Source organism: Callorhinchus milii, unplaced genomic scaffold, assembly GCF_018977255.1.
Source record: "Callorhinchus milii isolate IMCB2004 unplaced genomic scaffold, IMCB_Cmil_1.0 Scaffold2, whole genome shotgun sequence".
NCBI lineage: Eukaryota > Metazoa > Chordata > Chondrichthyes > Chimaeriformes > Callorhinchidae > Callorhinchus > Callorhinchus milii.
The window spans coordinates 18,533,138-18,560,979 of NW_024704743.1; the positions used below are offsets into that span (position 1 = coordinate 18,533,138).

Consider the following 27,842-nt stretch of genomic DNA (forward strand, 5'->3'; position numbering starts at 1 on the left):
TCAAATAGGGAAGTTAGAATAAACGTATTCACACAGAGAGTAGTGGGAATGTGGAACAAGGAGTTGTTGAGGCAAATAGCATAGATGTATTTAAGGGAAAGCTAAATAGGTACAAGTGAGAGAAAGGAATAGAAGGTTATGCTTGAAAGCTTAGTTGAGGAAGGGCTCAGGAGGAGGCTCATGTGGAGCATAATCACCAGTATAGACCAGTTAGGCCGAATGGCCTGTTTCTGTGCTGTATATTCCAATGTATTCTAATGTATTTTATAATTAGGACTATAATTCTGCAGGGCAGCTCAACACTGGTTAATAAGTTTAAGCCACATTAAGTATACAGGTAGGGTGAAAAAGTGCTGACATTCACTGGTCGGCCTGAAGTAGATAAGTATACATAGTATAAAAAGTGTAACTTTAACTAAAAAAAGTCATCTAAATTATAGCACAACTTAACATAGCCTAACTTAACTGAAACATAAATTCTTAAAGGCAGCCTTAATTTGAAGCCGGTTTCCAGAAGTGTAGCATCTTGGAATGCTTAACAGTGGAGGAGCTTGATGCGTAGCCGGCCAGAGTGGGGAGGTGACCATAGGCGTGGCCGAAGAAGAAGGTCTTCCAGTGTGATTTGAAAATGGGGAAGGAGGAGACAAGACAAAGGGATTGAGTGAGAGAGTTCCAAAGTTTCGGGTTGCAGTGGCTAAAAGCACAGTGCCAAAGGTGGAGTAGGAGAGATGAGAACAAGCAGGAGTTAGCCGAGTGGAGGCCAGAGGAAGCAGGAAGTAAGCAGGTTGGAGAGGTGTGGAGGTGCCAAGATATGAAGGGATTTATTTAAGGTCTTGAAGTCAATCCGTACTGTGATGGGAAGCCAATGGAGCCTGGCAAGGACTGGTGTGATGGGAGTACGGAGTCTACTGCGGATGAATATATCGGTAGTGGAAGTTTGGATTAATTGGATTTTGTGGATAGTGGAGACGGAGAGACTGGTGAGAACAGCATTGGAATAATTGAGGCAGGTGGTGACAAAAGCTTGGATGAGGGTTTTGGCTGTGTTAGCTGTGAAGTACAGTCAGATGCAGGCAATGTGACATGGGTGGAGGAAAGTGGTCCTAGTCAGGAACTAGATGTGGGGTAGAAAGAACCTGATGCCGAGGTTACACACAGGTTCGGTAAGTCTTAGGGAAAGACCGGGGAGATTGAAGAAGTCAGAGCTGCAGGAGAGAAGACGCTGACTGGAGCCAAGGATTATGGCTTCCATCTTAACAACACTCAACTGCAAGAAGTTTGTGCTTGAGAAGCAAGCTAACAGAACATGATTTACATCTGATCTGATTAAATTTTAACAACTCACTGATGATCATAAGCGCATGAGGAACTAGAATAAGCAATTGGTGTTGAGAAAGCCTGGTACATGACTTCAGACTTGGAATTCGGGAACATCCAGGTGGCTGCCATGTTCCAAATTGTATTGCATAGACAAACATCCAATCAATAACTGACAAGAAAGCCAAAATAAATAAACAAAGAATGAAGATGCCAAACTCTTATATGCAAATCTATCGTATTTACTTCCCAGATCTCAAAAACGAACTACAGTTTAAATATCGGTTTCATATAACAATTTACGGTGCCCCAACAAATGACTGAATTACATGGAAAACAATTCTTGAATGTCATTATTTAAATAAATGGAACAGAAACAAAAACAATTCAGTTTTGGAATGCGTTGATGCAAATCAATTTCGCTCACACATCTCCCTCCACTCCCTATTTGAACCGATCCAGTCTGTTTTTTCCTGCCCACAGCACAGTAACAGGGTTCGTCACAATAACAAATGACGTCCTCGCTCTCTGTGACCAAGGGGTCCCTCTGCCTACTCATTCTCCTGGACCTCACCGCCTCATTCGACACAGTCGACCATGCCATCCTCCTCTGCTCCCTCATCAACCTTAGTGGGACCACACTCGTATGGTTTGAGTCTAACTTAAAAACCGTCAACAATACATCTCAGCAAATGTTTTTTCCTCCTGCCCAGTCACTTGCGGGGTACCACAATACTCCATCCTTGGCCCCCTTCTTTTCCTTATCTATACACTCCCTCTCAGCAATACAGTCCGCAGACATGGGGTCAACTTCCACATGTGGAGTCCTGTAGATGAATGGTTAGAGCACTTACCTCGCAAGCGAGAGACCTTGGTTCAATTCCCGGGAGGGCGAAATGCTGGGCAAGTTTCCGTACTCCATATGCCTCTGTTTTCCTAGCAGTAAGTAGGAACCCAGTTGTTAGTCATTTGGTGGATTGCTATTCCGGGGGTAATAATTCCTTCAAAAAAAAATAATATAATAAGTTGGTCACTCAATCGACGACTGTTTGTGGGACACTGTTGTGTGCAATTGGCTGCCACGTTTCACCCACAAAATGTACAGTCAATTTACTTTACAGTATATTCTGTGAAGCACTTTGAGATGTCTCGAAGATGTGATAAGGTGCTATATCAAATGCAAGGACTATTATTATTATGCAGATGACATCCAAATCTACTCACATTCAGTTCTTTCATCAGGTCCCTTAAATGCTTAAATGTTGCTTTCACTGTTTTTGCATATGAGGCAGGCACTGCCTTGTGGCTCTTAAGATTACATACCACTGCCAAATCCCCTAACCCCGCCACAACTCCTACACAGCTTCAGCATTCCTTGGTATACAATATACCCTCTCAACACTCCCAAAGTTATTGTAGGTGGCAAGTGTTTTACCGCTCCTGGAAGCTGAGCATCTGGAAGCAAGTAGACCTGCCACCTTCTTGACCCATTCCTGCTGAATTCCTATTCAATAACCTTTACAGATGGTCTCAGCACCTAGCAATGCCTCTTCAACCAGATTCTCCATATCATGCTCATTCACTCCTTTGTTGTGACCACCTTCACCCCCTGCTTCACAATGTAGAGGTTGATCCTGCTTCTTTGCTTCAAATGTCTCCCAAACCTTTTCGACCACCTGTTCATTCTTGATGCTTAGATTAAAACTTTCCTCTCCCTGCACCTTAATTAAACAATTCAGTTCCTCCAGATGAAAACCCAGCTCCTTCTGAACAATTTCCTGCTGAACTCAAATCTTAGCAAAGCTACTTCATTGTCTTCCTTCAAATTCAGCCTTAGGTGGAGTAGAGTCATTCAACTTGACCACTTGCATCATTGCTAGTTGACGGGAGATCATTAATCTCATTAACTAGGTGGGCAGTATCACATAAGCAACACACCTGTCTCAGAAAATCTGAGCGTTACTGAATTGACGCAAATAAAGAAATCATCAACTGACTTATATCATTTGGTTAAGTGACGGGAGATCATTAATATTACAAACTGGGTGGTCAGAGCCACCCATAGGATATCTGATATAATATCTTATATCATATTTAATATATTATGATATATATAACATCTGAGCATTACTGAATTGACGCAAATAAAAAATCAACTGACATTAATTCTTACAATGTTTGCCTCCCATTATTTTGGACATTCACCTTGAGACACTGCCATGTGTACTTAACAGCTGAGGTTTTCAATCTAACACCTTATAATTAATACTTCTAGATTTGTGCAATAACATTGCAAAGTTACAGGAATAACTGAAAGTTCAATAAAATAAATGACAATATAACAATCTGATAGAAAAATTTACATTTATTTTATGAAACAGATTACATTCATAGGCACTCAGATTGATTCTGGTGAGAATTATTTACTGAGAAAGCTTGGAGAAGGCAAGGATCATTTTGCCTTTCTGTCTCGACTGAGATACCCAAACCTTTGATATACTCGCTCCAACAGAATCACCATAAATATAAGAATAACTTCCAGAATTTTAGTGACATAGGACTATCAGCAATCAACTGAACATAACTTAGTGTAGATTCTGTAGTCAAAATACAATCAGAAAGTAACAATTAGCCACAAAGTTATAATAATAATAATCCCTGCATTTGATAGAGCACCTTACCACCTCACTAGAGACGTCTCAAAGCGCTTTACAGAATATACTGTAAAATGAATTGACTGTATATTTTGTGGGTAAAACATAACAGGTGAAAGATGAAAAATCCACACAGTTCCAACACTAAAATTGGTAAAAACAGTGAAAACAGCATTGAATTGTTGTGTTGTCTACAAATAAAGTTGTACACTCTACAATCTACTGCATACTTTAACTTCATAACCTTGTTTGACATATTTATCTTCATAACATGCATTTCAAAATCATTAAAACCTGATTGACTTGTGTGAAAAATAGAAATTCGAATCAATCTGTGATTACCAAAAATAAACACAATCTCTGAGGCTTGGCAAAGGTATTCTAATTGACACATCACTGAAATTTTGCTTTACCAATAACTAAAGACTCCCTCTCCCAACTTCATCATAATGGTTGGTTCAAACCCAACAATGTTACAGCTCTGTTATACAGATCCCGCAGCCAACCAGGGGCAAAGTGCGAGTGAGATCAAGCAACACAATCTGCTCAGTTATGAAGTCGGGTCCAGTATTCGTTCACTCATGAATTCTTTGAGTTTGGATTCAGATTATCAGATCTGAGTTTGACAACTCACTCCTTTAATGCTCTTTAAAATATTTTCAATCCGGAATACAATTCAGAAATATATCCAACTTATTTTACACTCAGTTAATTCCAAACAAATATCAGTTTCACATCAATATTTCCTTCTGAATGGCATGAACTCTTATATCTCATATTCAAAGCAAGAAAATGAGGTCCAATTATGATAAAGTATAAATTATGAAACCTATAAATATTGTTTTAAATAACTTGTAATTTGGCGTACATATCTGTGTGCCACTCAGTCTGCTTTGCTGAAATAAACTGAACACTTTATTTGTTACTGCCTAATAATATTTACAAATCATTATCCTTCAAACCTCAGAAGAAAACTGCGTGGTATTCCAGGATACATCAACAAGATCAGTTCAGAAGTTAGAACATTGCTATACAGTAAAGTGTATTCACTGACACCTACTGTCCTCAGGATTTCACAGACATGCCAGTCAGATACTATAGATCTCTTCTGATACGATTCCTCAGACACATTCAATATATTTTTTAAAGAAAACACACTGCAGTAAGTAAAGTATCACTTATTTCAAAGATACAGCACATTTTATAGTAATCTAATATTCAGTCTATAATCTAACCACTGAGCTACAAGACTCCACAAATTGTAAATGCAATAGGCCAAATAAGATTGCTAGTTTGTAATCCAGACTGTGTTGTTAGCTAATCTTCGTCAGTTTGGGGGCTAATATCAGCCTTAGTGTTCAAGAGGTAAATAGAGGAAAATTAACTAAGGCTCCTGCCCTTGATTGATTGCTATCAAGAGACACAGCTAGATAACAACAACAATTTGGATTTACAACAACTTGGATTTATATAGCACCCTCCAAGCCGGATGGCGTCTCAGAGCGCTTCACAATAACAAATCCCGGGGCCCAGCCAGGGGGAGGGGGAAGAAGGTGACTAAAGGTACGGTCAAAAAGAAAGGTCTTTAGCTGAGACCTGAAAGTAGGAAGAGAGGGGGCGAGGCGAACGGAGTGAGGAAGGGAGTTCCAGAGCCTCGGGACGTAGGGGCCGAAGGCATGGCCGCCGATGGTGGAGCAGAGGACTCTGGGGACAAGGAGGAGGCCAGACCCGGTAGAGCGAAGGCAATGGGCACTGTTGTGAGGAGAGAGGTCAGAGAGGTAGGGGTTGCAGAGGAGTGGAGGGATTTGAAAACAAGAGTGAGGATCTTGAAATCGGTCCTCTCTGGGACAGGCAGCCACTGCAGTATGGCAAGGATTGGGGTAATCAAGAAGTGGAGATTGGTACAGGTAAGAATGCGGGCGGCAGAATTCTGGATGACCTGGATTTTATGAATGGTAGTGGAGGGGAGACCAGCGAGGAGGGAATTTGAATAGTCAAGCCGAGAGGTGACAAAGGCATGGACCAAGGGTGAGATATTGGCGGAGACGGGCGATGCTTCGGTGGTGGAAGAAAGCAGTACTGGTGAGGGACCAGATGTGGGGGAGGAAGGATAATTAGGGGTTGAACCTGACGCCTAGGTGTGTATGGGTTCAGAGAGTTTTAGGGGCAGGTTGGGCAGGTGTAGGAAGTGAGAACCATGCGATTGGAGATGTTGACAAGAGCCAAAGAGTATGGCTTCTGTTTTGTCAACATTCAGCTGAAGGAAATTTGCGCTCATCCAGCTCCTGATGTCTGACAGAACATCAGAAAACTGGAGGTCGAAAAGTGAGGTGGAAAAATAGAGTTGGGTGTCATCCGCATACATGTGGAAGTGTACCCCATGCCTGCGGATGACAGCCCCAAGAGGAAGCATACAGATTAGGAAGAGGAGGGGGCCAAGGATGGATACTTGGGGAACCCCACTGGTAACCAGATGAGAGTGGGATGTATGTGTGTGGTCATATAGTGTTGACTATGATGATCTGTAGAATCAAACAGGTTGTCAGCAAGCAGAGTCAGGAACACAACATGAAAAACAGACACTTTTGTGAGGACCCCACAGGTCCATACCACCATTAGAAGGAAAAATAATTTTAAAAATCTTCAGGAGACAAAAATTATTATTCCTGCATTTGATAAAACATCTTATTGTTGCAACATTTCAAAGTGCTTCTCATAATTTTATTGTGACTGTATTTGGATGAGTGGAAGGCAAAAAATTGGGAGATAAAAAGTGGTAAAAAGAGAAATCACATTCAGAAAACTAGCTAGGTTTCAGTTTTACAGATTTGAACTTCTATGTATGTTTGCCTTGTACCCCATCCTTCTAAATATCTGTTGGCTTGTTCTTGCATTTTCCAGCTCGCAACTTCAGAATGCCTTTGGTGTGAAGTTGCAGAAGTCTGTAGAATTCCCTCGGCATGACATGAGCTGATTGCTTTGGTGGTACATTGTCATAGTAATGATTGAAGATCTTCATTCCTTCCATGTTTTTCGAGAAGGGCCAGAATCCATATAGCCACACCTCGTCACAAAGCTCCAGTGCTGCACTCAATACTATCAAGCCACTAGATAGTCGAGTCTCAGACACACCGACGGATTTCCAGAACTGAGTGATATTTACTATGTAAGAAGGGTTTAAATATATTGGCTGCAGTTTTGAACCAAAATCTTCCAGTGTATAGGAAACTTTAAATACTATGCCAGTATTTGATAGATAAGAAAATGCAGGTAATAGAATAAATGCTTTCCCATAGACCTTTGTACTCTCCCAAAAGGGCTTTCTTCTAAAATTTAGACTTTGATATCTGCAAAAATAAGTTGTTCACAATGAAGTAATGAATTTAGTAAACAAACAGCAGTTATACACACATTGATTCAAATGATATATGCGCTTATTTTATTTTGCTTTTGTTTATTTGTCAGGTTGATAGTAGTAGTTAAGGTTAATAATTGTTTCAATTATAATAATAATAATCCTTGCATTTGATATAGTGCTTTTCACGTCTTCTAGACTTCTCAAGCGCTTCACAGTATATACTGTAAAGTGAATTGACTGTATATTTGTGGGCAAAACCGGCAGCCAGTTGCACACAGCAGTGTCCCACAAACAGTCATGGATTGAAGTGACCAATTTATTATACTTTTTTCTTCTTGAGGGATTATTATCAGTTGTGTGGAGTAAGGAAACTTGCCCAAGGTTTTGCCCTGCCGGGAATCAAACCTAGGTCTCTCGCTTGGAAGGTAAGTGCTCTAACCACTCAGCTACAGGACTCTGCCAATTGCCAAAGACAAGAGTCTTATCCTTACCTACAAGTCAATTCCATTATAATGTTAAACACCTCATTAGCTAATCCTTTTATCTCCTCAGATCTAGGGAATACAAGATAAATTCATCAAGGCTCAACATAGCTAAAACTTTCCAGTTATAGATATTGGTGACAATATTAACAGTACAGTAAATCCCTACCTCACTGGACACTGGGTATCTGGAATTTGTACCCAGGCAGACCAGGCCCGAAACAGAATAAAAAGTAGTCCCCGGGCCCGCGCACATGTAGTCTACCACTGGCCCACTCTCCTACTGAGCATCCCCGCCCCAGTGACCAGGGATATCAACTTTGACTCAGGAAGCTTAATCGCGGGAATCAAACAATTACAACACTGGTATCGTAAATATATTCTTCCTAAAGTCAGCCACCAAAAACTAGACATGGGGTTGGTGGGGGGGGAAACAGAATTTCTTTGGGGCTGAGTTGGCTCTAAGGTGATATGCCTGGCAATGGAAGATCAGAACTGAACTGGAACCAAACTACAAAGACTTTTTGAGACAAGCAGGTCCACTTTACTCCACTGCACTGTTGATTGCTGGCTCATCAACAGGATTCAGAGGCTTAGATCAATAACTGAGGCTAGGATTCTTTCCACTCAATTCTACTTGCCAATGGTTAGGGTGATCCTAGCTGGACATGTAGTGAGATGCTTGCCAATGATTATATTAGTAGCTGCATGTTTTGCCTAATTAAACTCCAGCACTACTGAAATGCACATTCTAGGTTCCCAAACGTTGGCTAATGCCAACCTGTGCTTGATAATCCTAAACTTTCTGGGGTGAAAATATACCTTCCGTTGCCATCTGCAAATGGAAAATATGTGGAGTTTTCTCATAAGCATGATGATGGGTTTCCATGTGTGTCACACACTGAGGTAACAACCCTCCCCCCAAATATAATACAATACAATTTACAATACAATTTATATAGTGCCTTTCATCAGGATCTGCCACTGTTAAGCTCTCTGAGACGCTGCCCTGCGTGGAGTGTGCTATATAAGTCCACGTTGTTCTTGTTTCATGTCGGGAGGACATTTCAAAGTGCTTCACATGGTGGACTGGCAACTGAGCTGGGGGTTTTCCATAAGATTGCTGACCAGTGCCCTAAGTAATTCCAGACAAAGCCATAACTGGATTGAGTAGTATTCACAGAATCCTAGAATTCTTTGAAGGGAGTTTCTCCAGGTGTCCTGACCAACAGTCCCCCACACAAACTTCATCATTTACTGTGACTGTCTGTGAGACATTGCAGTGGGCAAACTGGCTGCTGCATTTACCCAAACACAAAACAGTCACTCCACGTTACAGTAAATCTTGTGAAGAGCTTTGAAATGTCCTCCTGATGTGAATGTTGCTATATCAAATGTAAGGATTATTATTATAACCAGGAATCTCCTCGACTCTCTCCTTTCCCTCAACCCATTCAAGGTCCGTCTCAAGACCTGTCTCTTTGATTATGCTTTTCGTCTTCCCCCCACCACCCTTGGGCATGCACTCCCAGCTTGGGTGACAAGCTAGTATTGCTAAGTGCCTTGGGACATCCTTCCAATGGGAAAGGCACTATTTACATGTAAATTTGTATTAATTGTATTTCTACCCTGAATAGACATTTTGGGGGCTCCAAAGCCACTGAGTAGAATGAAAAAGCATCTCAACCCTGATAGGTTCTGGTGGGATGTCCAGAGTCTCTCCTTCTAGGCCAATGAAATGCATGAACCACTGAGATCAGCTTATGGGACCCTCATGTCAACTGCAATATCAACTCATTAGATGCTAAAAACGAGATAAAATGAAAACTTACTTAATTGACATTATGGATGGGTTAGCTGTCACCAGGTCAGTTTTCAATCCCACATCATCTCCTCTGCCAACAATAGGAGCAAGATTACACCTGTAAAAAAGTACAAGTTTGCATTACTGTTGGGAATCAATAAACTTATCTCAGAAGACACAGACAAACATAAACTTTATTTCATGATGATAATCTTCTGATTTTTGATGGAGCACTTCATTGAATATTTAGATAAATTCCAAAACACACCTTGCGTGATCGAATGATTAAAAATAACTCTTTGAACAAGATTTTGTTGTGGTCAGCAGCTGGGTATCTGATACATGTGGGAACCCATCAGCATGGTTTTGAATATTCAAACAAGACTGAGAGTTCCATATATGTACACTAACCACACAGGAACATTTTCCTGAATCTGGAATGAAATACATAGTCTCTCTCCCTGGAGAGACACACAATGCTTAACTAATCGTGGAAAGTATTAGGCACAGTTTGGTGAGAGGCAAGGCTTTGGGGACCTCAGAGAGTGAATTGTGGTACCAGTGGAGTTTAACCAACTAAAACTGCAGAGAGCCCTACCTGCCAGGTTGCCATTGAGAGCAGTTTGGCAGGATTCCTGTTGGTTCAGAAACTGTACATTCAAGACTGCCCAGAAGGTTGACTTGATTCTAACATTCCACAAAGGACAATTTCAGGAAGGATAGCAGAATTTACCCACAGAATAATTAATGACTGCAATAGGTTGTCAAGAAGGGTGGTTGATGCTGTAATGGGAAAATAGTATGGTCGGTATTCTGACCAAGACCACAACGGAGGGTTGACCCATTCCAACATTCTGCAGGAAAGTGTGTTACTTTGAAGCCAGCTCAGCTAAAAGGATACTGCTTACTCCCTGTCCCCAAGGAGAATAGTCACTAGTTGATCATTTGACATCTCACAAGTACTGGTTTGAACCCTCATTGAATGAATAGCAAATACTATGAACTCTCGGAAGCTTCCTGGTGAGCCACACCGCTCATGATAAATTGCATGAAATTGCATGAGAGAACATTGCCACCGCCGTTCCTCCTACAGTTCAAGACACAATCCCTATTCAATGAATAACTGTTCCACCAGTTGGAGATGCAGAGCTTGAACAATAGCTGCTTACCTTTCTGCCTATCAATCAAGGATGAAATGCCCTAGATATATGAATGCATGTACACAAACCAAGACTCTAGTCTATCCTGAGGTACCTTATTACATTAGTGGTGCTATAATTGTACTCAATGCCCCTGGGGGAGGGGGAGGGGGAGGGGAGGAGATAGCCGAAGGCACAGTTTTTATAAAAATCTTAATCTTAAATTTGAATGGAGTTAGGAAAGCAGAGAGGGAGAATGACCCTTTACACCTGGCCTCAGCATATGGTTGCATCTGAGAATTTCTACTTTGCATCTAAGATCAGGATATAATTGTTACATTTGGTATAGATTCTCTCAATTCAGAATGACATCTCAAACCTCCTGGATGTACCGAAATGCCAACTTAGCTCAGTCAATAAGTTCATGTGAAGTTGCATCAAATGCTATTTCGAGGACCTGAAAACAAGTTTGGACCTATTTTGTCACCAGGCAATTTTTAAAAAAATTATCCGAACGAGTCAAAATTACACATAATTTTTACAGAATTGGTGTTTGGTTCCATGGGCAATCTTTAAAGAAGTAAAAAAAAATCATAACAAATTTGATAATTATTGAAAGAAAGATAAAGAGTGGGAGGGGAAGGGGGAGATATTCTGTTATGAAATATCACACATTTCATTGCGATAGTTTTGAATTTCTGTTACCTTGGAAAGACTTAATTATCTCAAATGAATCAGCAGAAATAAATCCAGCTATATTTCTCCATGTTACTTCTTACCTGAACACAAAGTCAGCCTGATCTATTTCCTCTCCACAGCTGCTATTAGTTAGAATTCCTCCATTTCCCACCACAGCACAGAGTTTAGATAACGGTAATTTAAAAGGCTCAGTCTGATAGATAAAAAATGCAATTAGCAGTTTCATGACAATTCAGAAGGTCCTTTGATTTACAGAAATTTATGACAATCAATATTTAATATTCATTTTACCAAATAAATCGATATATTTTTAAGATGTATTGCATAGAGACATGTAGAACTTTACAGCATGGAAACAGGCCATTCACTACTCCACATGACCTTCCAACTCTCCTAATCCATGCTCCCAAATCCCTCTATTCCCTTCTCAATTGAATGCATCAGGTTTCTTTGCAAAAGCATACATTGATGCTTTCAGTTTCAACCAAGACTTGTGCGTTTCATGTTCTCACTACCTTCCTCATCAATTTGTTTGTGTTCAGCCGGGTATCTGACATAAGAACATAAGAAATGCTAGACAAAAAAAGACCAAGGTCCATCTAGTTCACCTTCCATCTTCCTGGCGATCGCATGCACATAGTACTATATCCTATTATGTTATTTCCTAAAAGAAAACTACCTAATCTGTGTTTGAAAGAATCAACACTTCCTGCTTCAACCATCTGCCTCGGCAGCCTGTTCCACAGGTTCACTATTCGTTCACTGAAATAGTATTTGCGTAGGCGTGAAGATCTGATGGACATATGTGGAAATCCATCAGAGTATGCTTAAGTGTATCCAAATCAAACGAAGAGTTCCAGGCATCCTGCCTATTCATGGAAATTCCTGAGGTATTTGTTAGAGTGGAATGCACACTCTCTCCCTGGAGGGACATATCCTGCCTACCTAATCCTGGGAGTAGGTACAGTCAATTCACTTTACAGTGTGTTCTGTGAAGCGCTTTGGGACGTCCTCCCGACGTGAAAAGCGCTATATCAAATGCAAGGATTAATTATTATTATTATTATAGGTTGGCAAGGTCCCCAGAGTGTGTGTTTGGGTACTGCTGGAGTCTGCCCTGCATAGCCTTCAATTGATAGTACTGTCTGGAAAGCTTTCCCACTAGTTGTCCAGCTAGTTCAGTTCCAAGGAGACCCCCCTTACTTTCCCTCCCAAGGACAATATTTGCATAAAAATGTTCCTCCTAAAGTCCCTTTAGGTCTGCTACTCAATATATACTGCCCTTGTTTTGGACTGAACAAGTGGTAACAGGCTATTAATATCCACTTTTGTTTAAACACCTCTATCGGATTGTCAATTGTCTCATCTATAACCCGTCCAATCTTTATTGACATGCTAATTGTATCATGCTAATTGCTCAAATTACAACAAACCATAATGAATTTGATTGTGCAAGTGTAGAAATACAAAACTTACCAGTAAGACGTAAGAACACATCACTCCCACCCTCGCTCGCCTCCACTGGCTCCCCATCCCCCAGAGGATCGAATTCAAGATCCTCACCCTCACCTACAAGGCCATTCACGGCCTTGCTCCCTCCTACCTCTCCGACCTACTATCCCCCTACTTACCTGCCCGTACCCTCCGTTCCTCTGGCTCCGGTCTGCTCCACATCCCCCGCCCCAACCGCCCTACCATCGGTGGCCGGGCCTTCAGCCTCTCAGCCCCCAGGCTCTGGAACTCTATCCCCCAGTGCCTTCACCGCCTCCTCCCTTTCCTCCTTCAAGGCCGGTCTCAAGACCTTTCTCTTTGACCGTGCCTTCAGCTCCCCTCTTGACTCTCTACCCCCTCCTCGCTCCCTCCCTTCCCTCCCCTCACCCTGACCATTTCCCCCCTGCTCGGGTCCTGACCCAACTGTACAGCGCCTTGGGACGTCCTCCCGACGTGAAAGGCGCTCTATACATGGAATCTTGTTGTTGTTGTTGTTGTAGTTGAGGGAGTAGTCAGAACTGAAGTCTGAGAGAAATCTACAGGTGTAGGAAAAAGTCTGGCTAAAGAAAATGGACAGTGAAAGAAATGACAGAGAAACAGACAGGCAGGTTTAAGAAGAAACTACGAGAGTTAGAAAAGCTAAAGGAAGTGGACAGTGAAAGAGACCACAGAGAAACTGCATATTTTGTGTCCAACTATTGAACAAAGTCAGGGAGATATATTCACAGCAAACATGGACGGAGTGGAATTAGCTGTGATGTGATAACTTTATTGCTGGCAAAAGACAACAACATCTTGCATTTATATCGCACCCCTCCCACACGGTAGCGTCCCAGAGCACTTGACAGTGTTGGAGCACTATTCCGAGCCAGGAAAGGGGGGGGTGACCATAAGCACAGTTGAATAGGAAGGTCTTCAGGCATGACCTGATAATGGGGAAGGAAGGGGCAAAGCGGAGGGATAGAGGAAGAGTGTTCCAGGGTATCCGGGTGTAGTGGCTGAAAGCGAGGATCCCAATGGTGGAATGGAGGGCACGGGGTTCATGAAGAAGGCCGGAGCCAGTCGAGCGGAGCCAGCGGGTTGTGGGTTGGGGGATAAGCAGGTCGAAGAGGTAGTGAGGTGCCAGGGCGTGAAGGGATTTGAAAACAAGTGTGAGGATCTTGAAATCGAGCCGTTCTGTGATGGGGTGGAGACAGTGGAGACATCAGTGATAATTAACACATCACAAGTCACTATTAATAGTACACAGATAATTACTGTTAAGGTTTTTTCTTTTTCTGAAAAAAATATTTCTACTTAAACAAATTTCTGTACTTCTGAAAACACACACTTTCACACACTCACTCACAACTTACCTGAGGAAGCAAATTAAAAATATCTTCCGTGATCGTTATTTGCTTTTTAGGTTGTGCATCATAAGTTAGATTTGCTCCTAGTGCTGTGTTGACTTGTGTAACAGTAAAGTTTTGGATTGCATTGCAGCAATTTGTTAGCCGTGCTCTGGAAGATAAGACATTTCACGTGTTTGGATCAGAACTTATTCCATAGAACCTTCCTCCTTGTAGCTATTCTATTTCCATTAAATATATACGACTGTTTCAGATACAGGTACACATAATCTTCTGTGCTGTAAATTTCAATTGTTCTATGTGGGATAGAAATTCCACTGGGTCTAGAATTTACTCTATTCGTGTAACCAGAAATTTGACGAATTGTTGAATGCAGCCTTAATTCAGAAACTGAATTTCGGTAAGTTATTTTAAGACCTGCAATGAAAAGGCTTCAAAGTTAAGATTGAATTCAACAATTTGCTAAATGCTGGACCTTCTGAAATGTTATATAAATAGAGTAAGCTAAGTTCAGTTGGAATTTCTCTCCATAATCCCTTTGTCTATTGTTTAACAGTGAATAGTGCAAAGTAGGCCATTTGTTATAAAAATGTTATTGTAGTATTTGCCATCGATATTTTCAAGTATGCACAGATTTTTTTCTGACTTTTCTGACCCCTTCTCTTTCTTTGAGATCCTCCTGATCACACAGCTGTATCTAACAAGTGACAAAAATTAGGGTTCCTCTTATGATTATATTCAGAATTGGTGTAGTGTACAATTAAATCCAGAGAAGTGTAGCTTAATCATAGCTACAAAAATCTCTTCCAATACAGTATCAGATTAAAAAGCATATTACGAACATCAGTTTCCAGATACATCCTTTGCATTTTTACCATATAACGTTAGTAGGTAACATCTATATTCCCAAAATACAAATACAATTTTACATTTATATAGCAGTTTTCACATTGGAATGATTTTTCTAAGAGCTTTGCACCCCATCATGTTTGGTGTTTGCCAGGCTCTACTGACTTTCCTTTTGATTGTGTTTATGGTCACCTCACCCTCTCCCTTTCCCCTTGGTTCGGGGTTTAGACTCCTCCACCGTCCACTGCTCAGGGATGCTACCCCGCATGAAGGGCGCTATATAAATGCAAGTTGTTGTTATTGTACTGAAACAACAACAACAACAACAAGATTCCATTTATAAAGCGCCTTTCACGTCAGGAGGACGTCCCAAGGCGCTGCACAGTTGGGTCATGACCCGAGCAGGGGGAAATGGTCAGGGTGAGGGGAGGGAAGTGAGGGAGCGAGGAGGGGGGAAATGGTCAGGGTGAGGGGAGGGAAGGGAGGGAGCGAGGAGGGGGGAAATGGTCAGGGTGAGGGGAGGGAAGGGAGGGAGCGAGGAGGGGGAAGAGAGTCGAGAGGGGAGCTGAAGGCTCGGTCAAAGAGAAAGGTTTTGAGACCGGCCTTGAAGGAGGAGAGGGAGGAAGCAAGGCGAAGGCACTGGGGGATAGAGTTCCAGAGCACAAGATTGATTTGGATAAAGAAGGCCCTTTGGACCATTTGACCTCATCCTTCCAGATCATCTATTCTGCCATCCTCCCATCACAGCAATAATTTTTTTAAAAATGAGTCCTAGCCTCAGTGACTCTTATTGGTTACCTGTTCCGGTCAGACAGGCCAGGTATCTCTCCTGAAATTTTTCTTTGAAACTCTAAACCTACCAACTACCATCTTGATGCATCCTAAAGTGTTGTTCTGGGTTTACTTTTTCAATCATGTCAATTGTCAACTCTGTGTCACTGTTATTTCTTTATTTTCATTATTGGAAAAAATAACAAAAAGATTAGGTCATGGAATCTTTCAATGATGTAAAGAGTTTGAGACATGAAAGGTATTGATGTGAAAGGTATGGTATGTGTTGACTACAGATGCTACCTATTTCCTTTTGATAGTACACATACATCTTTCTTGTCAAAAGCATACTTTTCTTTTTCAACACTTTAATAGCCTGTTACCTCTTCATTTATAAACGGATTACGTCTTGCCTATTATTCTCAACAGAGGCACCATTGAATGTAACCAAAAACATTTTGCTGTAACTTATTGGGGTTAAAAATATACATGTTTAGGACAGCCCCAATGGTGCAATGGACAGAGCTATAGTTTACAGACCAGGAGATCGCTGGTTTGAATCCTGATCTGTGCTGAGATTGCGGTCACAGTTGGGGCTGGATGGGAACGTTAAGTTGTCCTTGGGCTTCTCAGGGATAAGGAAAGAAAGAACAGATCATTGCTCTTGATCCCTCTGTTGAGGCATGTGTGTGGTAGCCAGGTGGGGAAAGACTCACTGCCAAGGCTCTCACACATGAACGATAGCCACTAGGCTGGGAATTGGGAGGAGAACCAGTGCCATTGAAACCAACCTCCAGCAAGTGGTGTCCAGACCATCAGCAGAGAGGCATGTACCAGTGGGGAGAAAATTAGAAAAAATAATCAGCCACTCTAAATTTATTTTTAAATTACATTTTGCACAGTAAAATTCACGAAGGATTCATGCTGAGGTGAAGAGCACTATGTAAATGTAAATTTGTATTGTATTTTATAACTATTGAAATCAATTGGTCAGCCCCAATGGTGGAGTGGATAATGCTATATCCACTTTGTGTGCACCATTTTAATCTCATTGGAACTCAACAATCTCCTTCCAACCATGTTCAAGCAGAGTTCCTGCATGTATAACATGAAGTACATCCAACTACAACAACAAATTACATTTATATTGCGCCTTTCACGTCGGAAGTACGTCCTAGGGCACTGGGAAGTCAAGTTATGCAACTGAGGTGGGGTTGGACCTTGAAGGAGCCAAAGGAAGGATCAAGGTAAAATAACTCTAGGATGGGGGTTCCAGAGAGTGAGGACAGAAAGACTGAAGGTCCAACCATTGATAGTGAAGCAGGCCAGTGCCTGCTGAGTGGAGGAAGCTGGCAGGTATGGGAGAGGACATGATCTGCAGCTCGTGGAGGGAAGATTTGGGAAGTTTGGCAAGTGGAGAGTTGGCACAGTCAAGTGTGGATGTGATGAAAGAGTCTCAGCGGCCCAAGGGGAGAGGAAGTGCCAAAGGCAGGAATATTGTGGAGGATCTGGAAAGCTGAGTGGGTCAAGGCACAGATGTGGGGTTTAAATGACAGTAAAGAGTCAAACAAAACACCAAGGTTCCATACAGGCTTGGAGAAGTGGATTGTGTATCTGTGTATAATGATACTGTCTGTGCCTGAAGTGAAAACGTGTTGATGGGAGCTAAGCAGGAGAGCCTCTGTCTTGTCGACATTCAACTGGCTCTCAAAAGTTCGCTCTCATCTGGAACTTGATGTCCGACAGGCAATCCATCAGGACACCAGTTATCCTGGAATCAAGGCTAGAGGGTGGAGGCAGAGAGATGTATTTCAACATATCAGATAAGGGCAAAACAAGTTATAATAATCCTAATAACAATAATAATAATCCTTGCATTTGATATAGCGCTTTTCACGTCGGGAGGACGTCCCAAAGCGCTTCACAGAACACACTGTAAAGTGAATTGACTGTATATTTGTGGGCGAACGCGGCAGCCAATTGCGCACAGCAATGTCCCACAAACAGTTATGGATTGAAAATGAACAATTTATTATTGTTTTTTGTTTTGGAGGGATTATTATTAGGCTCTGTGTGGAGTAAGGAAACTTGCCCAAGGTTTCGCCCTGTGCCTGGAATTGAACTCAGGTCTCTCACTTGGAAAGCGAGCGCTCTAACCACTGAGCTATAGGACTCAGTCTAACTGTATAACTACAGTTATATGAGTTAATTCAAGTTGTAATTCAAGTTACAACATGCTTAGAGTCATAGGAACAGAGGAAACCAGGAACAGGAGGATTCCATTCACCACAATAAGCCTTTTCCACCAATTTATTAGGTTCATTTATATTAGCTGGAAGAACAATAATTCAATTTCCGTTACATTTCTGATATCACTTTTTGGATGGGGAGGGGGTCCAGATTTCCCTGGGGTTAGAACTCCTTTCACTTGGCTCCTTACAATGTCCTAACCGGAGGGTAATCCTAACTGAACAAGTTAATTATAACATAGTATTTATAGCTGGCATTTCATAAGTTTGTGTATTTAAATCCTCCCGAGTGGCTGACCACAGACCTGCCAGTATGAACAATCCTGCAACCATGAGTCAAAACTTTTTTCTTAAACTGAAATTCCAATAGGTTTTCAGGAATCCTTTTAAGAATCCAGCTTCTCTTCTGGAATAGTTAATTCTGCAATTCAAACATTCACCTGAATTTCTGGTTTGCTTCAGAATTTCTATACCATGTACATTTCTGTGTTTTCTTGAAGAGGTCGATAAAATCATCATCCTTAAACCTAGAAAAAGTAAAGTCAAATACTGATATTGCATCAATGAACAATAAGAAGATTTAAAATAATGAGTCTCAAGACACCAAATGTCACACTTTTGTAGGCTTAAGACCATTGTCTTACATCTTTCTAGCCCACATCTTTACAGTGACCCGTTCTGCTTTCCCCCACCTCCGCACCATCGCCCGGCTTTGCCGCTGCCTCTCACCTCAGGCTACCGAGACCATCATCCATGCATTTATCACATCCAGGTTCAGCTACGCTAACTCCCTGCTTGTCGGCCTTCCCAATGTTTTCCTCCACAAGCTGCAGATCATCCAAAACTCTGCAGCCTGTGTCCTCTCCTGCAGCAGGCTCCGTGACCCCATCACCCCCATCCCCCCTGGGACCACTGGCTCCCCATCCCCCAAAAGATAGATTTCAAAATCCTCCTCCTCACCTTCAAAGCCCTCCACTGCCTTGCTCCTCCCTATCTATGTGACCTGCTAACTCCATGTTGACCTGTCCGCTCCCTCCGCTCAGCAGGCTCCGGCCTGTTACATGTGCCCATCCCACCCACCAGTCAGGCCTTCAGCCTCTCTGCCCCCACCCTTTGGAACTCCATCCCACAGTCCTTTTGCCTTGCTCCCTCTCTTGCCTTCTTCAAGACCCATCTCAAGACCCTCCCCTTCGACTGCACCTTCGGTCACCTTCCTACACCTACCCTCCCTTCCCTGCACCCCTCGTTTTCCCAATTCCCAGCTTGGATCCAAATCTCTAACTGTCCAGCGTCTTGGGACATCCTCCTGACGTGAAAAGCACTATTAGGGTACTGCTGGAGTCTAACCAGCTAAAACTGCATAGCTTGCCATTGAAAGCACAGCCTTGCAAATTTTCTACCTTACCAGTTGGGGCTTTGGCTTTCAGAAATAATGGGAACTGAGTGGGAAGTCCCTGCCTCTTGTGACTGGTCTGCCTCGATGAGCCAGGCTGAGTAGGCTGTCATCAGCAGTGCCTTGGAGTACTGCAGCCTTGCCTGGCTCAAGAACTGGACTACCAAGATCACTGCAGACCTCGTGCAGCTCCGCGGAGACATGACATCTAAAAGATGTCCACCTGACCAAAGAAAATTATTGCCTCACACTGTTTTATATAGTGAGTAATAAGTCAACTTGTTCTATGAGTGATAAGATTCTAAACCAAGATTTTCTTCAATGTTAGGAGAAACTTAACAGGATGACCCTTCAATGTAGTACTGGGGGGATTCAGCTTTGACAGAAATGCTGTCCTTTGAATGTTATGTTAAACAAAGGTTTAATCTGTCTGGTCTGGACGAGGATGTTAAAGATCGCATTACATTATTTGAAAAAATAAGTTTTTCCTGTTGTCCAACAATTCTGCAAATCAATTGTTCATTGACCTAATCACTGTTTTGTGGGATTTTGCTGCTCACAAAATGGGAAATCAGATGTTTGGAAATAACCTCAGCATGCCTTTCACACTGGCAGGAGCTCTCAAAGGGCTTTGCAAGATTTACTGTAAAGTGTAATTACTGCATTTTTAGGGCGAAAATGGCAGCCAATTTGTGCCCAATAATGCCCTACAGAGAGCCACAAAGTGAATGATTGATTTTATCTGGGGAATTATTGGTCAGGACAACCTAAGAAACATTTTTCTCTTTTTGAATAGTGCCATGGGAACTGTAACATCCATCTTAACAGGCAGATGGGACCTCAGTTTAAAAGAGCACCTCCAACAATAAAGCATACCCCCAGCACTGTACTGGAGGGTCAGCCTGGACTGTGTAATTTCAAAGTTCAAAGTCCCATCTGTTCCCCCATCACTGCATCAAGCTGCTTTTTTAAATGAAGCCACTGTCCTTGCCTCTACCACCTTTCTTGGCAATCTGTTCCAGATGTTGATTACCTACTGAGTAAAGAAAAAGACATTGACAACACAGCACAGAAACAGGCCATTTGGTCAACAGTCCTTGTCGGTGTTTATACTCCATATGAATTTGCACCCACTCCCTACTCCCTTCCATATCCCTCTATTCCCTTCTCCCTCGTGTATATCCAGCTTCTGTACTAAATGCATCTGCACTATCTATTTTTATCCAACGTTTCGGGCAGGGAGTTCCACATCTGAAGTAGATGGGTCACTAAAAGCTTGCATTGCATTTCTTTTCCTGCCTCTGCTCCCCAGCACACACACTCATCACACAATCTTAATGTATACATAATCAGTCTTAACATTGTTTGTATATGATTTCGTAAGGTTTTGAAAAAAAATCTGTTTGACCTCTTAGGCGTAAGAGTAAGCAACTTGCTGAGCTCCACACACTCTGGTGGATTTGCCTTTTGAGTAGCTAAGATTTGTCTTATTTGCTCCTTATTGACCCTGTAACAAAAGAGTAAACAGTGATCAAAAGAGATTTTATGAACAATAATAACACTTGCCATAGCTCCTTTCACACCAGGTTGACAACTTAAAGCTCTTCACAGAATTTACTGCAAAGTTTATTACCTGTGTATTTTGTAAGCAAATAATACAGAAGATTTTTCAATGCAGGCTTTTCATCTCCTTGCTATTAAGCTAGGTATTGAATGATGGGCACAGCTAGGTCCAAACAATAGCAATATAATGAAAAACAGGAAGAGCAGCTTATCGGTATCGCTGACATTTAGCTCCAGTCACATGCAAATCACTCACATGCAGAAAGTAGGATTTTAACAGTACAATTATGCCTCTTTCGTCAACATCTTTTTGTTTGGTAAAAGCTGTTTTATTCACCTACTACAACAACAACAAAATGACATTTGTATAGTACCTTTCACGTCGGGAGGACGTCCCAAGGCATTGGACAGTCAGTGTTTCGGACTTGAACTGGGGCTTGGGATCAGGGAGGGTGGAGGGCAGTGGGGGAAGGAGGGTCATTGAAGGCACGGTCGAAGAGGAGGGTCTTGAGATGCGTCTTGAAGGAGGCAAGGGAGGGGGCGAGGCGGAGGGACTGCGCTATGTTCCAGAGTGTGGGGGTAGAATGGCTGAAGGCCCGCCCGCCAATGGTGGGACAGGCAAGGCGGAGGGAGCGGGTAATATGGTAAGGTTTAGGAGGTCGCAGAGGTAGGGTGAGCGAGGTCATGGAGAACCTTGAAGGTGAGGACCAGGATCTTGAACTGTATCCTCTGTGTGATGAAAAGCCAGTGGAGTCGGGTGACAGAGGCTGACAGAGTCATGGAGCCTGGTGTGGGAGAGGAACCAGGCTGCAGAGTTCCAGATGATCTGCAGCCTTTGGAGGGAGGAGTTGGGGAGGCCGACAAGTAATGAGTTTGCATAGTCAGATCGTTAGCCAATTTGCACATAGCAGTATCCCAGAAACCGCAATGAAATGAAAGCCCAATTTTATTTGGGGATTATTGGCCAGGACATTACATTACATACTAGACACAGAAGGAGATTTAATTTGCATTCATTTTCAGCTGTAAACTAAAGCATTTATGTGGAAATATGGCACTGGGGAAAATCTACCAGAACTGTGCCAGGAAGTGTAGTTTTTCCATAACCCCAACTTTGCTTCCTATTTACACACATTTTTGTTTTAAGGATTACATTTTTTAGAGATTATTTTCTAATGTGAATTTTAAAAAAAAACTTATTTTGAGGAAACATTAATATCCCTAAATTCTCTATGGTACAGTCTAAAAGCAACATAACATTACAATAACACAGAACAGCTAAATATTCATGTACGATTGCTTTTTTTTCTCTGAAAGCACTTCTGTTACAAATCACTCCTGCATAGATCTAAACAATTTGAATTGTTGAGTTTAGTTGTCAATTTTACAACATTGTCCCTCTGCATTTAAACAAACTCTACATTTTAACATTGAAAAAGTAAAATATACCTGATGTAACTTAAACTGAAAGTCTTCACATCAGTTCGATTCATCAAGTTGAAGATCAAGCCAAAAAGAAAAATAATTCCTGTCACAATGACAAAATAACTCCATAATTTCATGTTGCACACCGTGTAATATTTCAACAGCAAATTAAATCAATTATCTAATGACTGAGTGTGTGCAGCACATCGTTCATACACACAAGACTTATCAGAGAGCTTTACGGAGCATCCTGTTAGAACTGAAACTGAAAACAAAACTCATCTTGAGGGGAAGTGTACTTATCTTTTTCCTTGAGTTCATAATAGAACTCATTTGCAGGCATACAAATGTGGCTGTCTAAAAATGTGGCTGTTCCTTGATAGGGCCATATGTAGGGGTGAGCGTATACAACAACAACAACAGCTTGCACTGATGACCTATTGAATCTGGTCAAGCACTTAAAGAAACATGTTATGAGTTTCCTCACTCACAACCCTTTTTGAGGAAAGAGGCTCCCTGAAATGTCGGTCTCCAGGATTTCTATTCATCCAAACAAGAGTCAAAAGGTATGGTTGTTGTGGGTAAACAGCTCCTGCCATGGTTGAGATACCTATCTTTTACATCACCAGAAGTTCTTTTCTTCTGATGGGAAAAAAAAGGAATTAAAGAATGTAGGGTTAGAGTTAGGAGCTGCACCTTTTTTAGGTCACATAGTTAAGTGTGTGGGTGGGATGGTGTGGAGAGCAACATATGGGTCTGAAATACTGGTAGAACAACAACAACAACAAGATTACATTTGTATAGCACCTTTCACATCGGGAGGATGTCCCAAGGTGCTGGACAGAGTATAGTATTTCAAACCCGAGCTGGGGTCATGGGGAGAGAAGGAAGGAGAGGGGAAGGGGCGTTACCTTAAGACTGCTCTTTTAGAAATCCACAAAGTTTATATTCTAAATTAAATGGAAAATGTGCAGAGCATACTGAGGTTGAATCAGAAAAACAGGCTAAGACTCGGTAGACTTTCAGACCTCAGTTTCCATATCTAATAATAATAATCCTTGTATTTGATATAACATCTCATCACATCGTCGAGACGTCTCAAAGTGCTTCATAGAATATGCTGTAAAGTGAATTGACTGTGTATTTTGTGGGCAAACCGCAGCAGTCAATCGCGCAGAGCAGTGTCCCACAGACAGTTGTGGATTGAGTGACCAAATTATTATTTTTTTATTGTTATTTATTATTCTTTAAAAACAGGATTATTACCTCTGGAAAAGTGAGCCGCCAATCAAATAACAACCAGGTTCCTACTTACTGCTAGGTAAAGAGAGGAGTGTGGAGTAAGGAAACTTTTCATTTTGCCCTGCCTGGGAATCAAACCTAGGTCCTCTCGCTTGCAAGGTGAATGCTCTAACCACTAAGCTCCACATATTATTATTATTATTATATAACAAGATCACAACATTTGGGATTGGATGAAGAAGGCCCTTCTTATCTCATCCCTTCAGAATACCCACCACACTTGAAACTGCTTTCCAAATTAATCCAGTATTAATTACCTTCTGGTATCTGCCCTGAAATTGTCTTTTGGAAGGACACCTCTAAACCTATGCCCTCTTTTGCTACAGTTTTTGTGCCTCCTCAAGTATTGATTGGTGTTTAACATTTTACATACCTCCACAAGATGCCCTGAGATGCCACCACCACCCTTCACACACACACACACACATACACAAACACACACACACACGTTTTATACTTCTTGGCAGTTCTGACTGTACAATGGGACCAACTGACATTTATCCATTGACCTTGACCTTGCCCGACTCAACTGGCTTCCCATCACTCAGAGGATACAGTTCAAGATCCTCTGGAACCCCACCTCTGGTCCAAAATACTGACTGTCCAGCACCTTGGGACGTCCTCCCGACGTGAAAGGCGCTTTACAAATGTAATTTTGTTGTTGTTATGTAAATTGCACGTGTTTGGACATTGTTGACAACAGCAAAAAGCCTCAGCTCTAATGTCTTCCACAATCAATTTGTTTTCCAATACTCCCTTCACTAAATTCTACCTCATACCTTTGAAGTATAAATGCAATATTATGTGGCCTCAAAAAAAGCAACAAAAGGTAAAAAGATTTTTTTCTGTACAGAATGGTGTAATTACACCAATTTCACCTGAGCTCACTGCTAACTGTTTTTCTACATTGGTTTTAAATTAGTTCCACATTTTAACGTTTTTATGGCAACAACAAATGTCACCAATAGTTAAGGACTGTGTATTTTTATGCTTTTAAAGTGCAAAACCTATCAAATAATTGCAGCAAATTAGAACTAAATTGAATATAATTCTGGAATACAGCAGTTAACAGGTTTAACAAGCTGTTAATTTGTAGGCAGTTAATTAACACCCATGAGCTAAGACAGATGCTACAGCACATGGTACTGTATATCGGATAACAGTGTTGTAAGCAATATTGTTACTATATCAAATGATGAGAATGACTTGTAGAGGCTGTTGTGCTGGGGTTCAAAATATTTCTGAAGCACTTTACTAAAATAACTTTACTGGAGAACAATGTATATATTACAATACACAACGTGATTGTATTAGTTTTTTTTGGGTGCAATGTGTAAGAAATGTGCTTATCACAGCTGTAGCTCTCTTGTTAATTATTGATGTAACGGACCTGCATTGTTTTAATCAAATTCAGCTCATGGATACCGTACCCAAGGGCGGTCTCAGCTTGTTCAAACCAACCTGTAAACAACTATCGGACTTGTGAGTATGTGCAGCTTCGCACAGACCATCCATCGTGATGTTAAAAAGAGACAATGATAAAAGAGGTATAGCTAAGCTATGCTTTGGTCAGTCAGAATTGGTCATATGAGCTATACAAATGTAATTTGTTGTTGCTGTTGTCGTCATGGTATTTGGACTGAGGTGGTGAGAGCAAGTGCATCTTTCACTTCCCATGCTCTGTGACAGCGCCACCGGATCTTGATTGTTCCTGTTATTTCAGCGACATGAGAAGAAAATGAAAGAGAAGAATGACAAAATAGGAATTCAGCTGAAAAGAGAGAAGGATTTTTGTTTGCTTAATTCAATGTTATCATCAGCCTACCAATTCCACAGATAATGCACACTCATCTCAGAGAAACTAGAAGGAAGAGATCTTGAAATTTTTCACCTGTTGCTTATGAATTTATGAACTTTGATATTGCCATTACAGTAACATTGCTGTACACTTGAGTATAACAGCCAATATTGTTGGTGTTAACGTGTCTATTGGTACTATGTTTATTGAACTAATGCAACTATTCTGCCATATTAATTAAACAAGCTTTGAATATAAAACACAGGTGACTTTGGTTCCTCTGTTCACGAATTCTAATATATAAATTCCGGCAAACAGAATAAGATGGTCTTTCAGATTTCAACACTGGAGAACTCCACTGCTAATCGTACATTGGAACCCAACATTTTGGGACCCCAGATGAACCAAAGTTCACAGATAAGAATATAAAAAAATGCTGGGTGTCAAATGGGAGGTGTGTTACAAAAGTGTTAACGCACTTAAGTTTATAAAAGCGTCAATACGTCAACTGTCACAAAGTTAAGGAGTCCTGGGTCCATGGCTGATCTCAAAGGGTATTATTAATTTGTAACCTGCACTGGAGGAATGCTGAATATGATACATGAGTTAATCAGTGAAGCTTCAGAAGGCTTAAAACGAAGCAAAGAACTAGAATAAGTAAAAAAAAAACTAATATTTATTAAGAATTAATAATAATAATCCTTGCATTTCTTATAGCCCCTGATCATGTTGTTGAGATGTCTCAAAGAACTTCACAAAGCAGTGACTGTGTATTTGGTGGCGAAATGTGACAGTCAATTGCAAATAGCACCCTCTTGAACATAAGGTTGGAATCTTCTCAAATTGAGTCAATGACAAATTGAGTATGGTTAAACATGACAATTCCCAATTGCAAGAAGACAATGGCCAATTGCAAGGCAAGATAGATCAGTACTAGGCAAAGATAATCGCTGCAGATGATCGAGTACAAGCTCGGAGCAGTGAGTTAGGAAAATAATTGCTGACTGAGCGGGCCTTAAGAGAACCTCAAAGTTCAAATTTAGTGACTGGATCCGAAATACCTATACCAGATGCTGCCGCTGCTTTTATGCATCCCTCAAATGAATTAAAATATGTAGTCTCTAATGCTGGAATATTTAAGCCTGAAAAACAATCATGTTTTATGCATCTGAGATGTGTGCAGAGTGCTTGTCAATTATATGGGATCCTTGATGAAATGAACAAACTTGTGGTTCTCCAAATGACACTGCCGTTAACCCTCTGGCATCAGTTACCTGTCAGACTATGCTCTGATGATCTAAATTATCAGGAAGTTTTTACAGAACTGCAGACGCTCTGTAGTACAAGAACTTATAGAACTGCTTTGCCTCTGTTTACCAAGCAGGAATCTAATGTTCACCCTCAGGGTTTCTTAGAACGATTTACTGATGTGTATACTTCTGGAAGCACCCAGAGGATCTTTATTTAAGCGATTATTATGAAGTAATCTAAGCTCTCCTATTAAAAGGCTAAATAGACAGGATTGTTACCTGTTGGAAAGTATAGTTAAGCTGCGATCAGATTTTTCTGAATATTATGATTAAGGAAGAAGAAAGGAAGCAGTCTAAGGAGGAACTTTCCTCGCTCTAAATCAGACAAGAATGAAGTAAATTTTGTACAAGGGACCTCGTGTAGTAGATGGATCAGACCCTCCACAAACTCAAAGGTGGAGAGAAATATTTAGGGGTTCACGGGAACAGTCCTGAGATTTTGATACCAGGAGTAATAGTCAATGATCATCGGGGTGCGATGAGTACGGTCCATTGGAAGTAGCTATGTAGGTTATAAGAGCACAATGGATAACCAGTCATCAAAATAAAGGAAGAAGAGGTAGAGGAAATTTTAGTGGTCAAACTTGTGGAGGTCCACAAGGTGTTACGTTTGACTCTAATCTCCTACCGATGAATATTTTGAATCAGGTACCAGACCTAAACCGGTATCAAAGGTATTGTGGCCAAACTTATGTGATTAATATTGAACCATATGGTAAAGAGTCTGCAGCTCTGAGAGATTCTGGAGAAGCCATATCACTGATGTCACACGAGTTGCTGCTGTAGAATTTCATCCTGTATTATCATAGAGGCAACCTTGCCCCGCTGGACGTATTTAGTGGGACTCAACAGATGCCATAAGGGAAGGTACAGTTTTAAGTTCTTTTGG

At 41.3% G+C, this 27,842-nt stretch overlaps 1 protein-coding gene across 1 annotated transcript; it reads right to left on the reverse strand.

Moving 5' to 3' along the window:
- Positions 1 to 6,668: 6,668 nt before the first annotated feature.
- LOC103181590 (alpha-2,8-sialyltransferase 8F-like) lies at positions 6,669 to 22,787 on the reverse strand. Its single transcript, XM_007898199.2, has 8 exons — positions 22,568 to 22,787; positions 20,964 to 21,062; positions 18,603 to 18,689; positions 14,300 to 14,444; positions 14,094 to 14,120; positions 11,534 to 11,658; positions 9,644 to 9,733; positions 6,669 to 7,318 (listed from the first exon to the last, which is right to left on the reverse strand). The coding sequence occupies exons 1-8, from the start codon at positions 22,678 to 22,680 to the stop codon at positions 6,838 to 6,840; spliced, it is 1,167 nt and encodes a 388-aa protein (XP_007896390.2). The 5' UTR covers positions 22,681 to 22,787; the 3' UTR covers positions 6,669 to 6,837.
- Positions 22,788 to 27,842: the final 5,055 nt, after the last annotated feature.